The sequence below is a fragment of the Dendrobium catenatum genome, unplaced genomic scaffold, assembly GCF_001605985.2.
Source record: "Dendrobium catenatum unplaced genomic scaffold, ASM160598v2 original_scaffold_12804, whole genome shotgun sequence".
Classification (NCBI taxonomy): domain Eukaryota; kingdom Viridiplantae; phylum Streptophyta; class Magnoliopsida; order Asparagales; family Orchidaceae; genus Dendrobium; species Dendrobium catenatum.
This window is the reverse complement of record NW_021331264.1, coordinates 136,898-160,870: the sequence shown is the minus strand read 5'-3', so window position 1 is coordinate 160,870 and position 23,973 is coordinate 136,898. Positions and strand designations below refer to the sequence as shown.

Here is a 23,973-nt window from a genome sequence, read left to right as displayed (position 1 = left end):
AGTTGTTGGTATCTTCCTTTGTCTTGAAAAGCATATAAATTAATACTGCTTAAAGATCTTTTAACCAACATACAATTTTTCAATTCCTCCACTACAAATGTTCCATTCTCCTTGCACAAATCTCAATCAGTCATCTCCCCGGTCCCAGTTCCCGCTCACTAGTAATGCATACCCCATGTGATGCCTCATATAGTTTTTATTGTTGAATGAATGTTGAAAGATTTTCCTGAGTGTTGAAATTTCCCTAATGTTATCCCACTTTAAGTGAAGAATACCTATGAGTTGTGGGCTCCAAAAATTCATGCCTAGTGTTTCGACATTCAAAAGAGTTTTAACAAATATGTTCCTTAAGATAAAACATTACCTAGAAATTTCGCCATCATTTTTAGAAAACTTTAAGATCTAAGGTAAGTTTTCCTATAGATATAAGCGGACTTTGAGTAATTAACCCCTCCAATGATGCTAGAACACTTTCAATTAAGACTAATCGTTAAATAAAAACTAAGTATCTAACGTATAGTAGCAACAATTTTGGATTTTTAACATTTGAAAATTTTCCTCATACACTTAAAGCGGATGTTATGTGAATGATAACGCATTTGATCAAAATCCCTTAGCTCTGCCGTCCCGAGTTGTCACGATCTCTGGTCTACTTTAGTCAAAGGAAGTAGTTGACCTAATCTAATTTTATAAATTAATAGCTCTGGTTATAATTTTCTTTTAACATGGCCATCTTTAAGGATTTTGAAATATTTTTGCTTCGTTATTTTTTTACCTTGTCAACTCTACTAACTGGCAAAGAATCGAGTATAATATGTGCTCATTATTCTAACCCACTCAACATTTTAGGATATCAAATTTAAGAGTTTGATGTATTGATCGGAGCACAAGTAGATATTTAGACCTTAAAAGGGAATTTTAGTTTAGCTTATTTTTAACTCAATGCAATATTCACATTTTTATGTTTCCACATTTAGCAAATTTGTCCAAGCACATGTAGTTTTTTTTTTTTTTACTTTCCTTTTACATGAAGTGCATGCTTTTAGTGTGTTTACACGATACACTTACGCACTTCTTAGCGCACTTGCATGATGTGCTTACATACTTTTAATATTCTTGAACGATTTTCTGTGCACCTATGCTATGCACTTGCATAGCACGTTTGCACGCTATCAATATATTTATGCATTTTTTAATACGCTCATACAATACACTTGCATGCATTTTGGTACATTTTACTTAGTATATTCACACATTTCTCAATAATCATCATTTACTATTTTTTTTAAACAAAAGTGTGCCTTTCTGGGCAACTACACGTTTTTAGAGGCAACTATGCATTTTTTTTTTTGGGTGTTATGGCATATTTTTCAAGCCAATTACTTATTTCTTGGGGCAATAGCATGGTTCATGATATTGTTGCATTTTTCTTAATCCAGTAGCATGCTTTTCGATGTAGTGGAACAATTTTTGAGGCAAAAGTATGCTTCTTAGGGCTATTGCATACTTCATAAGTTGGCATGTTTCTCAAGTCCATAATATTCTTCTTGAGCTGATAGCATGCTTCTTAACCAGTATTACACTTCCAGAGGAAAAAAAACTTCTCAAGAGGGTGATATGCTTCTTGAGACAATTTTAAAGCCTTCGAGACAATGGCATACTTCTCGAGATAATGCGCTCGAGTAAGAAAATTGCATTTATATTATTTGTTTATAAAGAAGAGGAATGATCGATGTCATGCGACACCACGACCAAGGCTCTTCTAACCCAATGCGCTTAAAAGTATATGGGGGATCTTCATCACATGTAAGAGCAAAAGCATGACTTCCCCTAAGCATTAAAACAACGCGCACAAGTAGTTATTCGGCAAATATTTCATCTACATTGGAACAACATGCATGGGTACTTAAGTTTGCAGATTTTTTCCACTGCATTAAAACAACACGCGTGGGTACTTAATTCGTAGATTTTTAGAAATTATACCATTGTTCAAGGTGAAAGCGACGAGGAGAAATTGCGAAAGTTGAAAAATACAAAAATATTTTCTTTCTTTTATTTCTTTTTTCTCCTTTTGGTTTTTCCATTATGATTTTTTTTTATATATCTGATTTTTTAATTTTTTTCTTCTCTGCTTTTTTTAGAAAACATAGGAGAGAGATAAAGAGATGGAGAGAGCGTAGAAGGGAAAAAGAGAGAGAGATGAGGAGTTAGAAACAGAGGTAGAGGGGGAGAAAAAGAGGTGTGGGTTGGCAATTAGAGGTTATTGGAGTGGAGCGGATGCCAGAGGCAGGGTGTGAGTGCAGCAAGCGGTGGGTTGCTGTGTAATATCCAATTATAAAGCAAAATTGCTTAAGTTTAATTATATCCCAAAATACTAACTTTCATGAAAATCATTAAAAAAACATATCATTGTATTCTAAAGTACATGTTAATTTGTAATATATAAAATTAATAAAATTATTTTCAATTTATGTAATTTTTTTAAGGTTTTCTTTTCTATTCCTTTATTAAAATTATTATGTTAGGAAATCAGTGCAGAAATTGATGGCTGAAATTAAAATTTTAGCAATATAGAACCGGAGATGGAGAAGAATCTTGTGGCCAAAACACCTAAATAGCCTTTAGATTGATGAAATACATAATAAGACAAACAAAATACAATGTATCTTCTATTGGAGAGGAAGATCCGGCTCTCCCAAATCTCTAGACGTTGCTAAAGCCCAAACAAAAACTCAGAACCAGAAAATTTCAGCAAAGACAGAAATGAAAACCTTATCCTAGCCACCAAACATACTTAAGCATACAATAGTTAGGTAATCCCAAAATAGTCCCTTCTATTTGAGTTTTCCCTCCTAAATACCCCTTAATTCCGCCTAATTAATCTTGTGAACCCCACTATCAAGGCGTGGTAGAGATGGTGGTGAAACTTCTCATATTCTATCACGACCCAGTCTTGAGGCTCTAATTAAGGAGGCGGGAACAAACGGTTGGACGGTAGATTAGATTTTCATTTATTTAATCTATCTCCAACATACTGAAAAAGAGTCAAACTTCAAATATATAAACTGATATAAAATGATTTAAATACATTTTTTCCGGTGCACCACATTTATGGTACACATTTTCATCTATTTTATTCATTTTGATTATATTAAATTATACCTGAAAATATTAGAACAACTAAGAGTAAGCCACAGCTAAGCGAGTAAAACAGGCTTCTCAATTACTGTAATCCAAGATACTTGGAACAATATGCATGAGCATTTTAATTCATATCATAAAGTAATTCCATTTTCCTTTCAATACATTCAATATTATGCATACTTTCAATATTTTGCATATACAATATCGTTATCTATATCATTCTTCTTTCTCATAAATAATGCAACTATCACAGGAGCCATTCTAATTTAGTATAAATGAAAGTACTCATTTTTCATTTCATTTTTCATTTTCATAACCTTTTTTCTTTTTACGTACATGAGTACATTACGTCCCCAGTCAGTACCATAAAGGGGTGAGCTCCATCAGTCAACATATACATGCAATTATATAAATCTAATCATTTCATTACTTTTATGCTTTATGTAATAAAGTAAGGTAAATTTTTCAATATGTGAGAGATAGATTATTTGCAATGCAGTTAGAATAAATAGTAAGATGAATTATTTGCAATAACAATTAAAATACAATTAGAAGCAATATAATTACCATAATATAGAAACATGCATACACATCTTGATTAAGATTACTTGCTCTTAATGTCCTTACTCTGACTTCAATAAAATAACACCTATAATAATACATAATTTCACAAGATTATTTTACTTATATTTAATCATATCTCTCTCTAATTAATTATAAAGCTTACTTAAATAGTTCTTATTTTAAATTAAGAGAATTGTTATCCTCCTTTTAACTATGATTTGATTATCATTTATAATATCACTATTTTAATAACTTCTCATTTAAAATACAATCCTTAATAATTTAATTAAAAGAAATATCTCTTATACTCTCACTTCCTAATTTCATATTTATTTTACTAATAGAAATTAAATTTTAAAATATTCATTCTCTCTCTATATATTTTTATTAAACTATATTTTCTTTATTACTCATTATAATTAATTTTCTTATTTAATATTTTCAAATAAAATTTTATATCTTATTTAACTCTCATAATTTACATAAATTGCTCTTTTTCTTTTTCTATTTATTTATTAAATATGCTTAAATAGTTATCATATTTAATTTATTAAATTAGGAATAAAATTTTATCCTTATATTCTCAATTGAATATAAATTATTTATAACTGTTTTATAATTTTAAAATTCCTTGTCTTTTAACTAATTAACTTTCTCATTTCGATAATATATAAATAATGTCATTCTCTAAGTTCTCATTTCTTCAAAATTTAAATGAGTTAATTGAAATCGTCTTCAAAGATGCACTTTCTCCAATTTGATTTGGCAATTAATCTTATAGCTCATTAATTTATTTGTTAAGGATATATAAAATTAATATAGAATAGAAAATTTATTATTTCAAAATACATATATTTATCCTCATGAAGTTATTAATTTTCTTAATTAGGTCTCATACTAATTATCGTGTTAATATTTAATAAAATATCATAACATCATAATAAACAATTAATTACTGTTAAAATCTAAATTTTAAAATAAATAATTAATGTAAAATTTTATAAAAACAAATTGTATCCTCTTTACCTATCCTTCAAGCCCTAAGCCAGCCGCTTGCTCCCTTTACTCTTCCTTTCCCTTCTCTCTCTCTCTCTCTCTCTCTCTCTCTCTCTTCTCTACTCTCTTCTACCTCTGCTTCTCTCTCTCTCTCTCTCTCTCTCTCTCTCTCTCGGTCGGTCTCACCCTGCCTCCCTCTCTCAGTTTTTATAGAGATAAGCTCTATGAATCCATACGACGAAAGCTCCTTACTTACCTCACGAAATGAAAATCCCACCCTTTCATCTCCCAATCGATGGAATGCTTTGACTTATTCGCTCGTTAGGGTTCCGCGATTCCAAGAGACAAACGACCCCTTCGGCTTTCGCGGCATTTACTTCGTCCTCCTCGTCGTCTTCCTTCCAAGTACGACCGACTATTACATGTTCTGCCTCCTGTAAATCTGGATAGGTTCTGACTGGACCAACTGGACTGGTCTATCAATACTCCACTCCCAAAGAGTCACATTATCCTCAAGGTGAAAGGAGGGAAACTGGTGCTTCACCCTCTCATATGTCTTCTAAGTAGCATCATAGTCAAGTAAGTTTTTCCACTTAATAGAACTTCCTTGGGATCTCCCTCTCCTTGACGTAGCCCTTTAAGCTCTAGTGGCTCCAAAACCATCTCCAGATCCTGTGTCAGCATCCCTGGTAATTCTTAACTATTTTCAACTAAGATACATAAAACACTAGATATATGGAAGTAGTTGGGAGTAGCTTTAAGCCATAAGCCACTGCTTCAATCCTCTCCAATACCTCATAAGGGTCAAAGTGCCTTGGGGCTAGCTTCTCATCCCTTCTGTTGGTCTTTGTCCTCGGTCTATAGGGTCGCAACTTTTAGAATAACATATCCCTAACGACAAACTAGATGTCCTTCCTGTGTCAATCCACATGCTTCGTCATAATTTGTTGAGCCCTTAGCAAATGTTTTTTTAACTCCTCCAGCACCCTATCCATTTCCTCCAAGTACTGCTCTATTAAAAGTACTGGTGTGCGAATTTGCCCAAAATGTACCAAGTAGGGAGAGTCTCTTCCGTACAACACTTTGAAAGGAGTCAGCTAGGAGGCCGAGTGATATGAGGTGTTATACTAGCATTCTTCCCAACCCAGCCACTTGGCCCATACCCTAGGTGTTTCTGAAATAAAGCACCGCAGGTATGTCTTCAAGCCCTGTTCACCACTTTTGCTTATCCGTCTATTTGGGGGTGGTAAGCGATGCTCTTCTTTAGCATTGTCCCTTGTAGCCTGAACATCTCCCTCCAAAAATAATTAAGGAATACCTTATCTCTGTCGGGAAATATAGATTCTGGTATCCCATGAAGCCTAATTACCTGCCTGATGCATGCGGTCGCTACTGTCACTTTCGTGTAAGGATTTCGTAGGGGAATGAAGTGAGCATACTTACTCAATCTGTCAACTATCATCATAATCATTGTAAACCCTTCAATAAAGTTCATGGTGACATCCTCTCACACTCTGTCCGGTAATGTTAGGGGTTGAAGTAATTCTCGAGGAATCATGGCCATGTACTTGTTCCACATGCACATCCCTTATCGAGCCACCATCTCTTCCACATTCTTGGGCATACCCTTCTAATATAGCTCTGCTGTCAGCCTATTGTATGTCTTCTACACACCCAAGTGACCCCCACTCATGCTCCCATGTAACTTTTTCAACAGCTATGGGATATAAACTGAGGTCCGAGGCATCACAAACCTCCCCTAGTATAGCAGTCTCTCACCCTCTAGAGAGTAGCTCGAATGACTGTTCTCTTCTTTCAGAAGATCTGCTCTATTTTTTCCCAACTCCTTATCTTGCATACTCTCCTCTTTGATAGCTCCCTAATCCAACATCAATGGTATCGATATAGCCAACACCTGAAGCTCTCCCCTGCATCTAGACAAGGCATATGTAGCCTTGGTCTCCAATTTTGACCTATAATGAATCTCGAAATCATAGTCTAATAACTTTAACAACCATCCATAATGCTCCTCTGTCACCATTCTCTGCTCCAAAAGGAACTTTAAGCTCCTCTGGTACGTCCTGATAATGAAATACTGACCCAACAAATATGGTCGTCACTTCTGAATGGTTAACACAATGGCCATCAATTCCCTCTCATAAACTAGCTTTAATCTTACTTTGGCTATCAACACCTGGCTGAAGTAGGCTATAGGCCTATTATCTGCATGAGCACGGCCCCCAACCTATATCCTGATGCATCCATCTCCACGATAAAAACCTGACTGAAATTCAGCAGGGCCAAAATCGTTACTATGGTCATAGCTTTCTTTAGTCTCTCAAAGGCCAGTGTAGTTGCCTTTCCCCACAAGAAGCTATCTTTCTTTAGTTAATCTATTAACAGTCAGGCTATGGTGTTTCATTCTCTCACAAATTTCCTATAATATTGAGTTTACCTCCATTTTCCTCTACAATCGAAACTAAAAACACCTAAAATTATTCATCCTTAATCGAGAGTTCTCTCTTACGCGTTAAGAGGGGTAATTAATTATGGGGCATGCACTCATAGAAAATAAGGACCCATATCTAACTAAACTCAAATACTATCCTTAGGGAAAATCTGATTAACTAAAATCTGGCTCAAGAAGAATGGAATCATGTCTACAAAGCGGGATTTATGCCGACACGCCATTTTTCTTGAGCCAAAAGCTTTCAGATCCTATAATTTTGTCGTCTCATACGTTCGTGAACTCTGATCTACTTAGCTCAACCTAACCAAAGGATTTGTGTCAACAGCTATGGATTGTGTTGTCAAGGGGTCCTTATAAAGCTAAAGTAGATGTTTGCCTAAGTAAATAATATTAAATGAACCATAGCTACCATACAACTTTATGATCTATCAAGTGCACCTTATGATTCACCATTCAAGGATCAAGTCATTAGGGAACTTGAAAGGCATTGGTCTTATTAACCATAATTTACTAGTGACATTTTATGAAATACCACCGAATGAGATTTCCCTAGACATTTTGCGACAAATCAACCCGCCAGAAGGCATGTGCAATGTCCTTATAGGCATGATTTATTTGAGAGTGGTCATGGAGGTACGCTTGGCATTAGCATTCTAGTAGCTTAGGTTATCTTAAATTTGTCATCATTAACAAAACATTGTGAAGAATAGATAGATGATTTGCTCTAAGCTTAAGTGGTAAATTTTGCTTGAATATTTTGGCTTTTGTATTCTTTTAAAAGTTTTTTGTATTTTTATTTAAATTTAGGCATGAAATAATTTGCATTGAGATTTGGGGGATTTTTAACAATGGAGTCCACTCCAATTAGGATTCTCTATCAATACAACCATCTTTGGGATAAGAATATAATTGAACTTTGCTGCTTTGAGTTTAAGTTTAGAGCAAATATAATGATGTGAAACAATGATGATGAACAAGAATTGCTATTAAGAAATTAGTAAAATGCGAACTTTGCTTGGCTAAATATAAACGGATGCTTCTTCAAGTTAAATCTTAGAAAATTCCATGAAAGGACTAAGTAATGGCAAGCGATTACACTTGAGATTACTAGGATACTTGCAAAATAATAACAACAAATAAATGAGTAAAGAAAATGGCAAGTTAACAAAGTCCACAGTTTAATAATTAGATCGTTCACCTTGGGATTCCACACTCACACTCTTGATAGTGATTGGCTTAGCGGAAGAATGTTGTAAGCAAACATAGAGACACCACTTGATGACGGACGATGCCTATGGTGCTAGTCACTGGAGTTGGAGGAGACGGTAGACGACAAGTAATGACCCAATGGCTGGAAGCAAGACGTTCTTAAAGGAAGGTGAAAAGTTGGAAGAGAATTCTATCCACGTAGTCTTCCGCGGAATTGTTGAATTCTAAATCGAGATCGAAGAACAAAGATTGTTGGATGTGATGACGCCTTCTTGATCGTAAACGAATCCTGAGTGCCACGTCGGATGGTTGCTTTTACCTCTATCAAGACCTTTCAGTGACAGCTCTTTGGACATAGGGACCAAGTGTCACCTCCTGATGTTCACCGTATAGAGCTAAATATTAGCATTATATTTTTTACTGCTACTATAACATTTAGATGGCAAGCCAAAGATGAAAAGAGAAACCAATCCCCATCGGAGTCGCCAAAAATCTGTGGCTCCAAAATTCAGCCCCGGCCTCCGCCCGCTGTTTGCTTTTTCTTTCTCGGGGGTTTTAATGAATTAAGTTTCGAGGTAAATTTTGGGAAGGCGGATGGGTTTGTAGATAAGACACTACACAGAGATTTCGCCCTCATTTTGCGAAGACTTTATGATCTGAGTTCTGGTTTCCTATAGGCGCAAGCCCCTATAGTTAATTACCCCTCCCGATAACGAGAGAGAACTTTCAATTAAGGCTAGACGTCGATCATATACATAGAAATATATAGTATCTAGCATATAGTAGTAACATGGGTTTGAATATTGGAAGGGTATTGGGGGAATTGATATTTAAAATTATAAATTTCACTATCTTGCACTTAAAGTGGATGGTGGGGGAATGGATGACAGACCCGATCAAGATCCCATGGTTCCGTCGTCTCGGGTCATCGTGGTCCCTGGTCCAGTTCGTCATAGGAGGTAGTCGACCCAACCTGAAAAGGATCCTTGTCGGTAGCCATGGGTTGCTTTGTCCAAGGGGATCTTGTAGACCTGGGGTGGATGTTTATTTAAGGGAAAAATTTTATATCCACATTAGCTAATAGAAGGCTTTGTGCCCTATCGATCATATCATATTGATTCATATCTCAAGAATTTGATGTTATTAAGGAACGTATTGGCTCTAGCCATAACAGGTATTTCATGGTGTCATTTGGCAGCAAAACCACTCGGTTCAGAGGGCCCCGGTTTATAACATTTATCCTGCAGTGTCATTTTGCGGCAAAATCGCCAGTTAGAGGATATGTACCACGTCTTTACTAACAGGAGATTATTTGAGAATGAATCCTAGTGATATTTTCGACTAGGCATTAGCTCTATGTGAGCTGAATAAAATTTTAGCTTGTCCACCTCGGCAAAATGTTGCGGATGGTGGATAAATTTTGCTTTAAGTGTATAGTGGTTCATTTCGATTTTAAATATTTGTATTTGAGATTTTTTAGTATATTTGGGATGGCATTGGTAAGTGTTCGTGAACCCCTCCGGTTGAGATAAACATTCAACGCGGTCATCATCAGGGTGACCCTAAAGTCACTTATATTTTCGTAAGAATTTGAATTTTGTGAAAGTTTGAGAGGGCATTTTGAAAGTGCTTGTGAACCCCTCCAGTTGAGATAAACATTCAACACGGCCATCATCGGGGTGTTTGGGATCATTCTATTTGAAAATATTTGCATTTTGTAGATGAACCTTATCAACTCTATCGAGCTGCCAACAGGGATCGGATTTCATAGGCTTCATGTCTTTATTAGTGAATTCTCATTGTTATAGGCCATGAAGGCCTAATATGAATGTATTAAGACAAATATACTGGTCGCCACCACCGTATATTTATTTTATGGTTCGAACCCTGTCGACTCCTATTGATCCGCATAGAAGAATCGGGTTCGAACTTGAAGTCACTTATCGATCCGCGCAGCATCCCTAAACGTCACGTGTGCACCAATAACACGCTCGCTGAGACCCATACGGGTGCTTGGGGGCATTTTATAATTAAACACTGTCGACTCCTTTTTACCTGCTTAGGAGGATTATGTTCAAATTTGTTGACCCGAGTAGCATCCCTAGACGTCACGTGTGTTCCCACAACACGCTCGTCGGGGTCCATGCGGGTATTATGATTGTTCTTGCCCTTTTTATGTACCTATGTGTATACAAACTACGGTGCATGTGCGGGCAATTTTGAATATTTGACCGATGTACTACAATATCCCACATAATATCATGCCTATCGTAGACCTTTTGTATTTGGAGTAGCGAACATACTTTATGCTTGTAGCTGTGAACTAAGATTAAGCATTAATCTTTAACAGCACATTTGTCAAATATGGATCATTAACTTTGATGGGTGTGATGTAGTGCGTGTTTATATTCACTTGAATACATCTAGACGCATCACGTTGTTACTTTCACTGCATCTCGAATCCCTTTGGCTGCAATTAACACACTAAATGTAGGACAGGTCTCTCATAGTGCATCTGTTATTTGCTCCAGATAGTCAAGCAGATGTATTCATTTCTAGACTGAAATTGAATTCAGGATGTTGTATTTACTGAAGTCTTTTTGCATCTACCTATAAGTGGCATGTGGCACGTACATCTGTCTTCGTAGAGAACTTGTATGTATTGCAACTCTTTTAATGCCACTCGTAGGCATTTGGATTTGGATTTGGATTTGATATGATTGTGTGGTATTTTGTTCTTGGATAATAAATTGGATGCATGGGGATCTTCTACATATCTCGTAGGAGCTTTTGTGCTTGCCAATATATATTGCCCTTGCTTGTATGTAATATGCGATGTGTATTGTAGTTCGTTACATACTCTTTATGTTTCACTCATGAATATCCCCTTCACTTTCATCACTTGCAATCTAAGATGCATTTGCTTATGTTTTGATGCTGAGTGATAGTTAACTACGGAGACATTGTGACATGCATTTCCTATTGTTGATTAGCATTTGTAGTTCAGTTATTTGTTATTTGTTCAGGCTTGAATCCGACTATAGTCTCTTGCAATGCATTTAAGCTCCTTGTGCAACTCAAGTTCTAGTCCAGATATTCGTCATTTGATTCAAATCTAGGACTTATGTAAGTCTGCTTGTTGTTTTGTTTAGTTCAAGTGTAAGTGATTGTTCAAGTCTCTTGTACCAAGTTCAAGTTCAAATCAATTTCATGTCCTCTGTAGTTTGTTCGAGTTCAGCTCTTTTTAGTCCATTCAAACTCAAGTCCCTTGAGTCCCCTGTTGTTCTTGAAAGTTTAGGTTCTTGTTCAAGTCCCCAGTGGTCCAACTCAAGTCCTCGCTTGAGTTTAAATGTTTGAATCATGCTCAAGTTTGAGTCCAAGTTCGTTGTCATTTCTTTAATGCCCATTTGAATTCAAATTTGAGTTCAATTGAGTCCGAGTTAGGTCTTTGTTATCATGTTGAATTCTGAATTCTTAATGTATTTCGTTCAAGTTTGGATTTGAGTAGGTCCCTTGCTTATTCGTTGGCTTAAGTTCAAGTTTTAAGTCCAGTTCAAGTTCAAGTGCATGTCTTTTGAGTCCAAATCAGGTTCAAATGTGGTCTTTTGTTCACCCGAAATTTTGGTAACCTCCCGACATCTCCCCCGTTTAGGAGAAAATCCGAGAGACTAGCCTTCCCCTTGTCGCTACTTGAGCGCTTCAGGTAGGTGTCAAATGACACCACGGCCACAAATCCTTCAATCCCTGCCCACTACATGAGCGTTTAAGGGTCTTGGGCACTTGTTAAAAAGTGCACAGGGATTTCCCCACGTATGGGTACTTAGTTTTGTCCCCCTCATGCTACATTATAAGTCCGGGGATTACCCGCCTCGTTGTGAGCAACGCACCGGTTTCCCTTCCTATTATGCTACGTGAACGCGTAGAGGGTTTGTCGGTTCGTTGCAAGTGTAGAGGACATGATTTAAGTTTTAGAAATTATACATTTGCATAGGTTGGAGAGGCGACGATGATGGTGGCGGTGTAAAGCACACAAACATCTTTTTTTTTAAATCCTTTCCTTTTTTGTACACTCTTTTCTCTTTTTTTTTGGAAATAATAATAATAATACATATTAATAAGAGTAATAACGGATAAAAAAAATATGTATATGAAGTATATACCTATATATGGAGTATACAGGTTGAATAGGGTTGGATGGCTTGGGTTAGGTGGATAGGGGTCAGGGAGATGTGGAGTTAGGCTATATGAGATCGAGCTAGGGCTTTGCGTGGGTTTGGCTTCTGGAGTTTGGTTCAACGAGAGGGAGAGGAGGTCAGCACTTGGAGATCGGGATGGGGGCTCTCGCTCGAGTAGAGGAGGCAATAAGGTAGAGAGGGCCTGCGACTATAGGGATCTGGCAGAAGGATCGCATGAGAGGAAAAAGTTGTCTTCACAGCGAGCGAACTCCAGTTGCTTCTTCCGATCAAACTATCATAGCTTCTGATTCGACCTGAAGGGAACGTCGTCGAAGGAGCATAGTCGAACAGCCGCGAAGGAGTCGAGGAACCAGCGAGCTCCCTCTGTTTCTTCCGATCAAGGTGTTGTGACTTCCGACTCAACTGGAAGGGAACACCGTCGGAGGAGCGGAGTCGAGCAGCGACGAAGAAGCTGAAGAAGCTTGCCAGAGGAAGAGGGAAGAGAGAGCGAGAGAGAGGAGGCCAAAGGACTGGTTCCATTGGCCTTTTATCGACACGAAATACGTCGTGCGGAGCCTTACCTTCGACGTGCGAGGGATGTGCTTCAGAGTAGCTCTTGACGTGCGACATGTGAAGAGAGACGTGGTGGCAGGTACTGGATATTTTATTTTTTTTGTTTTTGTTTCAGCATTGCAGGTCAACAGCTACAACATAGACTCAATTCCCCATAGGGGTAAAACAGAAAAACTCAAATGCAACATAAAACGTAAAACAGAAAATACATCAAAAATACAATCTCTGAATCGTAGTCGTCGATCCACGACTACGTCGACGATACACATGTCGAAATCTCTGAATGATGTCCTCATCATATAAGCTTCTAAAGGCTAGTCAAATTTGAATTTATTCATTTTTAATCTACACAATATTCTCTAAACATTAAGTTCAATCATCAAGCACATTTGTCAAAGCAAAGGTAGATGCGTTTACTTCAGATGGGCTTACACGATCTTTTGAGGCATTGTGATTGGGTTGAAAGTTGACTCATGATGCTTGTAGAGGACTTACTATCTAGATTTAAATGTTGGCATGAATGTTTCATCATTATCATGCATGCAAATTTTCATCGAGTTTTTAAGTATCACATTATGTCAGCTTGCAAGTCGATATTGTGCATCCGTATGCGAGTGTTAGAAGTTACATTGTTGTTGTACATTTGAAGTAACGTTGGTTGCTTACATTTGATCACTAGTGTTAAATTCTGAATATTCAATGATAAGGTTTTGTTTAAAAAAAAATTTAAAAAAAATGATAAGGTTTTGTTTCAGGTTTGATTTCTATCCATTGGTGAGCTATCGAGTCCCTTGTTGTCATAGGCGAGTAAGTGACATTTTTTATCATATTTAAATGAGAACTTAACTTTTAAAGATAATAGAGAAAAATAATTCACATAAACGGACCCACTTAGTGGGTTAAAGGTTTTTTTTGTTTTTGTTAGTTGTTGTAAACCTCTTCAGGTTTGAATTTCAACAACCTCAGGATGTCTCCCAAGCTTAAGAGGTATCTACATAAAGTGTTAGGTCTGTCCTTAACGCTTAAAAAAGCATTCACGGTCGATGTTCTAAGATACAGCAAAAATGAGTCTTCAAACTTACCACTTAAAAGGTGCATAGGCATTTGTATACTTACATAGGAAAAAAGGCATAAGAGGATTTTCCTGCCACATTAGAACTACGTCTATGAGTACTTACATTCAAATTTTCACGTTCTGCTGGAACATCGAATGATTATACCAATGGTAATGATAGAAAAATAATCTTTGTAAACAATATAGTTCCTATCCATCTTTCTGTACACAAGTACATCTCTAAGCATGTATTGAGACAGAGTTGGCTTTAGATCAAGCTTAATAAAAAAAACTGACTTCACAATCCATTAAACTTTGATTAAAGGAATTCAAATTGCAAATTAAGACCACTGAAATTGCTATACACTACAAGCCGATAGAACTAAATTCATAAAATTTGCAAATTGTTCGGTCAGGCATCAAGCTAAAGAAAGATCAACTGGCATACAGGTAATGATACCAAGAATGCCTAAGGTGAATTAAAATTTGAATATTGTTAGGAAGTACTTGAAGATCTCAAGTATGACCTAATTATTTTGGAGAAAGCAGCGAGAAGTTCCCACAAATTCAATGGGAAACCAAAAAAATAGTAGTTTCTATTGCAATAATCAAGATTCAACTGAATATTCTCAGCCAAAGCACATACGAGTGACTAACTAGTCAACAAAATCCCCAAAACTCACATGTAGATAGGCAACGAGCTTGTAAAGAAGATACAAGGCTGCCTCATGGGGGCCCATGCGAGAGTAGACATAGGCAAACATATAGCATACGGGATCCATATGCTGCAAAGAAAACAATGAAGATACAGGCATAGAAAGCTCACTAGAGCACATGAAGCCACAAAATCGACCATCCAGAGGACTTACCAAACAATAGCAAACCAATTAAAAGTTCATCAACACAAAAGCTCAGTTGAGGACCAATAAGAGTAAACCAGAGGGAACCATAGCGCCTATGGAAAAGCAAAAAGAATAACCACAAAGAACCATGGCTACAGAGAAGCAACGACTTGCTAAGCCAACAGAATATCAAACTAGGGAAGAGAACAATCTGTACTCCACAGAAATCACCACAGGCATGTTTTAAACTACTACTACAACAACAACAACATCAAGCCTTTATCCCACCATGTGGGGTTGGCAATGTTTTAAACTACTAAAATTAAAATTTAAAAATCTAAATAAAAAAACTCCTGATATTAGATGAACTAAAATAAAATCAAACTCAAAAAGTCAATTTGCATAAATGTAGACTATGTATATGAAAGATCCACAATAGTTGAAGCATCCCAATTCCGTAATTATGGATTTCCAAATATTTTGTCCCTGCATAACCCTAACAGTGAACATAAGGTCAAACGTTCTGCCTCTACTCGGAAACTTAAAAACCAAAATGTAAAATATACTGAAAAAGAAATATATGGTTCCCCAATTAATTAAAACATTAAATTTATGACCGTTTCAAAGCATGTTGTACTCCAAAATAAGAATATTAAATACAATTTCGATTCTATAACAATGCAGTGCTGGTTTTTTATTTATCAGGATGTCAAAAATTTTCATAAGAACTGCGTTTTCTTCAAGGGTGTAGGAAAACACACTCACGATCAAATTAAATAAAACAGTATGCAATCTGAGTTTGGCAATGCTTCTTACCTCCATTACAGGGAATGGTATCCAAGCATGGCACATCTTCGCCTCTAATGAATATTGCAAAACAGAAAGATGTCAAAATAAATTTCCAAGTCAAAGCTTTTCAAACTTACATGGGTAAAATTCCCAAAGTATCCTGAAAGCAAATAAAGCTATGGCCTTGTTGAAATAGATGCTTACTGATTATCGTCACTGTATGAGCTCCCCACCAGGTTGCTAAAGTGAATCAAAATAACGGTTGTCTAATCGTTAAATAATATGTAACTATGGAAAGCGTGGACAAAAACTCAAACTAAAAAATCTTACACATTTCCTTTTTGACATCCTTGGCCAGGACCTTCGATAGTGAAATTGTTATAAGAAAGATCACTGCAATAGAAAATAGACAGATGGGTAAAAATAAAAAAATTCAAAGTTTTAACGTTGCTAGAGGTAATGAAAGTTGATTTGAATATGCTAAGAAAAATAGTATCATTTAAGTTAAGCATAATAAATCTTTCCACGACTTGTGGTGATTATTTCCCTCATAAATATGGGTATTTTTAAGATAATTATTTATATTCTGTTGAAAGTAGATTTTGAAAGAAATGAGGATGATGTAGTTGTTGTTGTTGTGGGATAAAGGCTTGATGTTGTTGTTGTTGTTGTTGTTGAAAGTAGATTTTGATTTTAAAGTTTGGTGTTTGACTTGGTCAAAGCCCAAGTCCGGGTTTAATCAAATTATTCATAAATCAATGCTGAAAGAAAATTATGTGTCATCCTAATCTCTCTTGATCAAATAGAGCTTATAAACTTGCTAAGCGATGCTCCGTATTAGCCTCCTGGAAGATTCTCATGCTCTGAATATTAATCAACTTTCATCTGAGTTAGTGACTTCCCTTGTTGCTGATGGTTAGTTGGATACTCCTTGCCCATCTCTTGTATCATCAATTATGGATGTTGGGACCTTTCATATTTCAAGATCCATGCATGAGTTAAATATATGTCAACCTATTGAGGGTCACCCTATTACTCATACTATTCCTTCCCCAAATGAAATCACGATTATGTTCATCAATACTACATATGATTGCCTGAAATGAGGATGGTTGATGATTCAAGTTCGGTCCAAGTCAAAAAATTTTACCAGAAGTTTATCTGGTTTAGTAGATAAAAAATTTCAACCTGTTTTCTCTCATTAAGGCACTAAGAATTTTCCTCTCCATTCTCCGACATTTACTAGATTCCAAGATAGACATAATAACTCTCCTTATTATTTTGGCATTTCAGAATGTCATGTTTTTACTAGACACTTGCAAAAGGATGTACCATGGTGTATGTTTTTGCTGATGATATTCTTCTTGTTGATAAAACTAGAGGAGTTGAAGTAAAACTTGAATTATGGTCCTCAATAGTCAAAAGGTTTTCATTTGAGTAGATCAAAATCGAATACATGGAATGTAATTTTAGCGCTAATAGATCTAGTGGGGGGATTGTGACTTTGGGTGATTAAATCATTAAAAAGATTACACGTTTTAGATATCTCGGGTCTATTGTTCAAAGTAATGGTGAGATAGATGAGGATATTATTAGGAGAATTCAAGTTGGATGGTTAAAATGAAAGAAAGCATTGGGCCTATTGTGTGATAGAAAAGTCCCCCTCAACCTATGGGAAAATTTTATAAGATGGTAGTGAGACCTATAATGTTGTATGGCACAAAATATTGGCCATTAAAAGAGAAGCACAAAATTAAGTCAAGTGTTGTAGAAATGAGGATGATGTAGAGCTACATGCACAGGTAAATGTATTAACTTTGAAACTACACGCTTTGTAGCATATCAATAGCAGTTATTCAACTTCCAATGGATTAAACAATAGATTGAAAACAATAAAGCAATTATTAGGCGTAGGCAATTGATCACAAGATAAAATTCGAAGCACAAAATAATCAAAATAAATCCAACTTTGCTAAATGTGGGGGTTTTAAAAAAATTCCTTGATTAACAATAAGACTAGTCACTATTAAGATCCCTCACACATACTCATCATATGGCTAAGCAGAGAAGCTTTCAAAAAATTTTAACAATGCAATGATCGAGGGGAGGTTAGAAGGAGAAAGGGTCGGAAGAGAGTTCACCTTCACCAAGTTTTTTATCTTGAAGTGGAATTCTGTCAAGCTCCTGAACTTGTGCTCCAATTAGGGGTGTAAGTAAGCCGAGCCGGCTCGTGAGCCGGCTCGAACTCGACTCGTTAACGAGATTTTCACCAGTGGTTTGCCTTGGGACAAGCACTCTTTGTTGTTGTTGAAGGGTTGCAATGCTCAAGGAATTGAATGTAGTTGTTCAAGGGAGGAGGATCTACTTCTTCTTGCTTAAGTGTTATATCAAGCATAAGAGAAGAAGTATATAGAGAAGGGGTTAAGTGGTAGGCCTTAGAGGAGGGAGAGTGGAAATTAATTTCAGATTTTGCGCATTGTTTAAGGAAGGGAAGCAATTTCCAAAACCTGAAATTTAATTCCAGCTCTAATTGGTGGAGATGAGTGGGAAATTTGAATTCAAATTTCAAAAAAAAAGGAAGGCCATTGGGGGGCAATTAGATGGGAAATTGATGGATTGATTGGGGAGCTTTAATGGACCTCATCATTAGATGAGAGAGAGAGAGAGGAGGGAGCGGCCAAGAGAGGAAGGGGAGGGCCCACATGATTTAATGTAGATTTGAGGAATTAATGAGCTTAAATGAGTTGCCAATCTAAGCCAAATTAAATTAAGAAAGAGAATTTAATACAATTATCTCTCTAATTAAAATTCAAATTTAAATGGCCTTGATTGGGGGAACCTTCCTAAAATAACTCATCTTATTTAAGGAAGGAATTTCAAATTCGAATTTTAATTAATTGACCTTCCAAATTTACAATGAGATAATTTAGGAAATTGGTAAATGCTTGGATAAATTTGGATCCAAGGAGAGGGTTGATGGGGCCGGCAGCTTAGGGAAGGGAGGTGGGGTCGGCGGTTAGATGGGGGTTGGCCTAGGGCGTGGGGTAGAGTTCGGCCAAGGGAGGAAGGGGAAAGGTGGGGGTCGGCTTAGGGTTTGGGTGGGGAATTTCGACCAAGGGAAAAAGAAAGGAGGATGGGGTGGTGGCTAGGAGAAAGAAGGAGAAGAAGTTGATGGAGGAGATGGTTCACGTGCCTGGACGCTTCTTGCAGCGGATGGGTAATATATTGCCGTCACCTAGAGACTTCAACTCTCACAAGAACTCTCAATCTCTCAAACACAAAGTGCAAAATTTTTCTTCTCATAATAATCATCATCCTCCAAAGAGGAGAAAGGGGGATATAAATAGCCAAAATATAATAACAACTCTAAAGATGAAAGTGCCCCGTGAGGTCACATGAAATTACTCCCTCAAGTGAGGGTAATAACAAAAAAATACATAAATAAATCAAATACAAATAATAACTCAAAAATAAAGCGGTCCAATCATGGTCGCAAATCTTCGGACTCTTCTCTGATAAACTTTCCACAGTCGGATGTCCTCATCATTCTCCTGGGGTGGAAAAGAGCTCCACTCCGTTGAGTACGCATCCCATGTGCTCTCATAAATCTCTAGTGCATCTAAATCAATCCATCGAAGCTCCTCGCGCTCTAGCCAAGTGTTTTATGACTCTGGCTTATCTCTCTACCTTACCAAATACCTTCGTCCACCATCTTTCATGGAAATGATGTCATCATTTAAAATCATGTCAATTTTCTCCTCAATAGGTGTTTTGGAAATATTTGGAAGTGGAGGACGGCTTCGGTTCTCACGAGGTTGGGTCACACAATGCTCAATTTTTAGTAGATTTGGTGGGTTAAATTATAGACCCTCATAGGATACTAAATCTTCTATGTTAAAAGGGAGATTAATATTGAAACCTGCAAGCAGATCCACCACATAGGCATTGTCGTTGATTTTCTTGATTATTTTAAATGGTCTCGCACTTTTAGCATGTAATTTTTTAACGTCCCCTTTCGGAAACCAATCCGGACGAATACGGATTATTACCAAATCACCAACTTCGAATGTCTTGAATTTTCGTTTAATATCAACGTGAGTTTATAATTTGCATTGCTCTGTTCAATTCGGCGTGCAGTTTCTTTATGTAATTCATGCAAATACAATGCAAATGAAGATGCAGACTCAAAAATTCTATATTTAGGGCACATGTATATGAGATCTAAAGGATGTTTAAGCTTGTACCCATATATAACTTCAGCAGGACTCAAACTAGTGGTGCGGTTCAAAAAATTGTAATAAGCAAATTCAGTCGTGGGGAGTTTGGAATCCCAGACTTTAATATGCTCACCCACTAAGGATCTCAACAAGTTACCTAAACTCCTATTGACCACCTTAGTTTGACCATCCGTTTGAGGATGAAAGGTTGTGAAAAATTGTAATTTGATGTTCATTTTCATCCAGAGAGTCATCCATAAGTAACTTGTGAAATTGACATCCCTATCAGATATAATGGCCTTGAATAAACCATGTAATCTGACGACATCATTAAAGTACAGTTTAGCAATAAGGGAGGCATAAGATGTTTTAGAACAGAGTATGAAATGTGCCATCTTGGAGAAGCGGTCAACTACAACACATATGGCATCATTCCTACGAAAAGATTTGGGCAGGCCAAGAACAAAGTCCATGCTAACATCTTGCCATGGATAACTGTGAACTGGTAAAGGGGTGTAGAGACCTATGTTCTTCTTTCGTTATTTGGCTAGTAGACAAGTATGACATATGCTGACCATTTTACCCGCATCTTTCTTTAGACTAAGCTAAAAAAAAGGGTACTCTACAGCCTCAATAGTTTTATCACGACCAAAGTGTCCGACAAAGCCTCCAGCGTGAAGTTCCCAAACGAGAAATTACCTAAGGGAAGTACTCGAAATGCAAAGCTTCTGGACTTTGAAAATGTATCCATCTTCAAGAAGAAAATCATCCACAAGACGTGTGCTGCCTGTGGACAAAAGGGAGCATATCTCCTTGAAGTCGGGGCATTCCAAGTAGTCCTCTTTGACATTCTCAAACCCAACTACTTCTGCTCTCATTTTAGTGGTAGTCATCATACGACGGTTGAGAGCATCAGCAGCTTTATTCTCAACTCCCGCTTTGTCCCTAAGGGTGTAAGTGTACTCCTGTAAGAAATTTACCCATCGTCCATGGCGTGCATTCAATTTTTCTGGGAGTTGATATAACGAAGAGCCTTGTGATCCGAAAAAATGACAAACTCCTACGGGAGCAGGTAGTGTCGCCAATATCGTAGGGACAAAATCAATGCGTAAAACTCTTTGTCATACGTGAAATAGAGCTGCCATATGTCATTTAACTTTTCACCGAAGTAGGTGGCCTTCCTAGGACAGCACTCCTCCAATTCCTACCCTTGAAGCATCATAGGTAACTTCAAAGACCTTGGAGAAGTCAGGAAGTCTCATCACTGAGGCTTCCACCATTGTTTTTTTTTTTTATCTCCTCAAAAGCTCTGGTGGCCGTCGGGGTGCAGTGAAAGTCCTCTTTCTTTAGGCAATTAGTGATAGAAGAAACAATGGAGCTAAAGTTTTTAATGAATCTTCTATAGAAGGTGGCTAAGCTGTGGAAGCTGCGGACTTCCCAGATGTTCTGAGGAACGGACCATTCAAGTATGGTCCTCACCTTCTCAGAGTCTGCAGAGACCCCTTGGGCTGACACAATAAAGCCCAGAAAAATTATGCAGTTAACAAGAAAGGTGCATTTCTTAGGATTAGCATAAAGTTGCTCCTTCCTGAAGACCTCACAAACATGCCTCAAGTGGTCTAAGTGTTGGTTCAAGGATTGGTTATAGATAAGAATGTCGTCGAAGTAGACAACGACAAACTTACCCATTAAATGACGCATCACTTGGTTCATGACTCTCATAAATGTGCTCGGGCATTACTCAACCTGAAAGGCATTATCACCCACTGGTACAAACCATCCTTGGTCTTAAAGGCTGTCTTCCACTCATCACCAGGTCGGATCTGGATCTGGTGGTACCCACTCTTAAGGTCAATTTTGGAGAAAAGCATGCCTCATATCATCATGTCAAGCATATCGTCAAATATCGGGATGGGAAAATTATATTTACAGTGATTTTGTTGATGGCACAGCTATCAACGCACATTCTCCAAGTACCATCCTACATCGGTGTAAGAAGGGCAAGTACAACACAGGTGTTGAGGCTTTCTTTTATGTAGACCCATTGTAGTAACTCATCCACCTATTTCTTTAGTTCAGCATGTTCCGTGGGTTCATGTGGTAGTATGGCAGGTTGGGAAGAGAGGCTCCGGGGACAAGGTCAATAGTATATTGAATGTCTCTTAGTGGAGGTAGTTGATCAGGGAGATCATCGGAGAAGACATTAGCAAAGTCACTCAATATGGATTGGACCTCCTGAGGAATAGGATCATCAAACTCAGAGGAAGTCTCTCGGCCAACCAAGGCGTACAGGGGTGCGCCTTGTGTCATTTCAGACTACAAGACCTTGGCTGTCACAAGGTTTAGCCCCTTCTTGGGCTTAACTGGATTTGGTTTGGGGTCATCTCTAACCCTGGGCTGTGTAGGAAGCAACTTGATCTTCTTGCCCGCATATTCAAACACAGGTGTTCGAATGTCCATAGATGTGGACATCATTATAAAAGAGCCAGGGACGCCCTAGAATGATCTGTCCAACATCCATTATCAGAACATCACACCACACATTCTCCTTATAGTCAGCGAAGGAGATAGGTATGAGGCTCCGCTCCTTCACCTCTAAGGCTGCGGAGTTGACCCAAGCTACCTTTTAGGGATTAGGATAAGGAACGACAGACAAACTAAGTCTAAACACCATGCTGGAGGAGACAGCATTGATGCAACTACCACTATCCATGATGACTTTACAATTCTTGTCATTTATTTCGGTGTAGGTGTGAAAAATCGGTCCTACGCCAGTCATCAGTGGTAACAAGGTGTGACAGTGCACATTTCATCACGTAGATGGGAGAGGTCGACCTTTTGTAAAAAGTGGACGAAAGCAGTGTCGTCGTCCTCCTCAAAGAATTCACCTTCATCATCGAACTGGTGATTTGTTCAGCCTCGGGTTCAAACTCATCCTCAGTAACTTCTTCAATAATAGTGACTTTGTAAGGACTAGAACACTGGGAAGAGATATGCTCATACCCCTAACCAAGGTTTAAAATTGCGTATTCGGGTATTGAGGCGTTTTTCGTTCGTGAGGCGAGGCGTAAGCCTCAAGGCGATTTGAGGCGTAAGCCTCAAAATCAAAATTGGGTACATATATATATATATATATATATATTTCACATGTTCATATACAATCATACCGTCATAATAATTTAAGGCCAAATTTTCCTCATTCATTGTACATTTGAATTGACATCATTTTATATTTAATAGCATTAAATATAAAATAAACAATTATATAAGGCATTACTTTTAGAATTGAAATAAAAAAATAAAATAATGAATTTACTATAACAACTATAATTTACGCACTTGGTCAAATTTTGTTCTTCAATTTCATTCTCAATCTCAAGATTGATATAGACTTCAAATTACTCTTCTCAGTTCAGTTATGAAAATCTTTCACCATTCAAATTACATAATAATGTCTTAATTAATACTAAATTTGAATGCCTTAAATATCATCAGAAGTAATCTGTTAGACCGGTCCAGCCGGTCCGCACGAAACCGGTAGTTCGCGAAATGTCGCGTGATCTCCGCCTCCTGCGGAGATCGGGTTTGAGTATCTTGAATTTGACTGAAATTTGATATAGACTTCAACTTACGGTTCTCAAGATTGATATAGACTTCAAATTACTCTTCTCAATTCAGTTATGAAAATCTTTCACCATTCAAATTACATAATAATGTCTTAATTAATACTAAATTTGAATGCCTTAAATATCATCAGAAGTAATCTGTTAGACCGGTCCAGCCGGTCCGCACGAAACCGGTAGTTCGCGAAATGTCGCGTGATCTCCGCCTCCTGCGAAGATCGGGCGGGCCGACAGCTCAAACGGAGCGTTTTAGGAAGGATTTTTGGGGGGTTTCAGAGAGAAATTTGAATGTAGGGACTGTTTAGGGAATTCCTTTT

At 37.3% G+C, this 23,973-nt stretch overlaps 1 protein-coding gene across 4 annotated transcripts in view; it reads right to left on the bottom strand.

The window, feature by feature from the left end:
* LOC110100374 (probable leucine-rich repeat receptor-like serine/threonine-protein kinase At3g14840) overlaps window positions 1-23,973 on the bottom strand; it is a 61,252-nt gene that overhangs the window by 26,977 nt on the left and 10,302 nt on the right. For all 4 annotated transcript variants that reach the window (XM_028691558.1, XM_020827831.2, XM_028691559.1 and 1 more), the window contains exons 14-16: window positions 16,147-16,209; window positions 16,021-16,056; window positions 15,844-15,887 (exon numbers count right to left, since the gene is read on the bottom strand). In XM_028691558.1, the coding sequence (XP_028547391.1) occupies window positions 15,844-15,887; window positions 16,021-16,056; window positions 16,147-16,209 (143 nt within the window). The remainder of the gene's footprint in view (window positions 1-15,843; window positions 15,888-16,020; window positions 16,057-16,146; window positions 16,210-23,973) is intronic.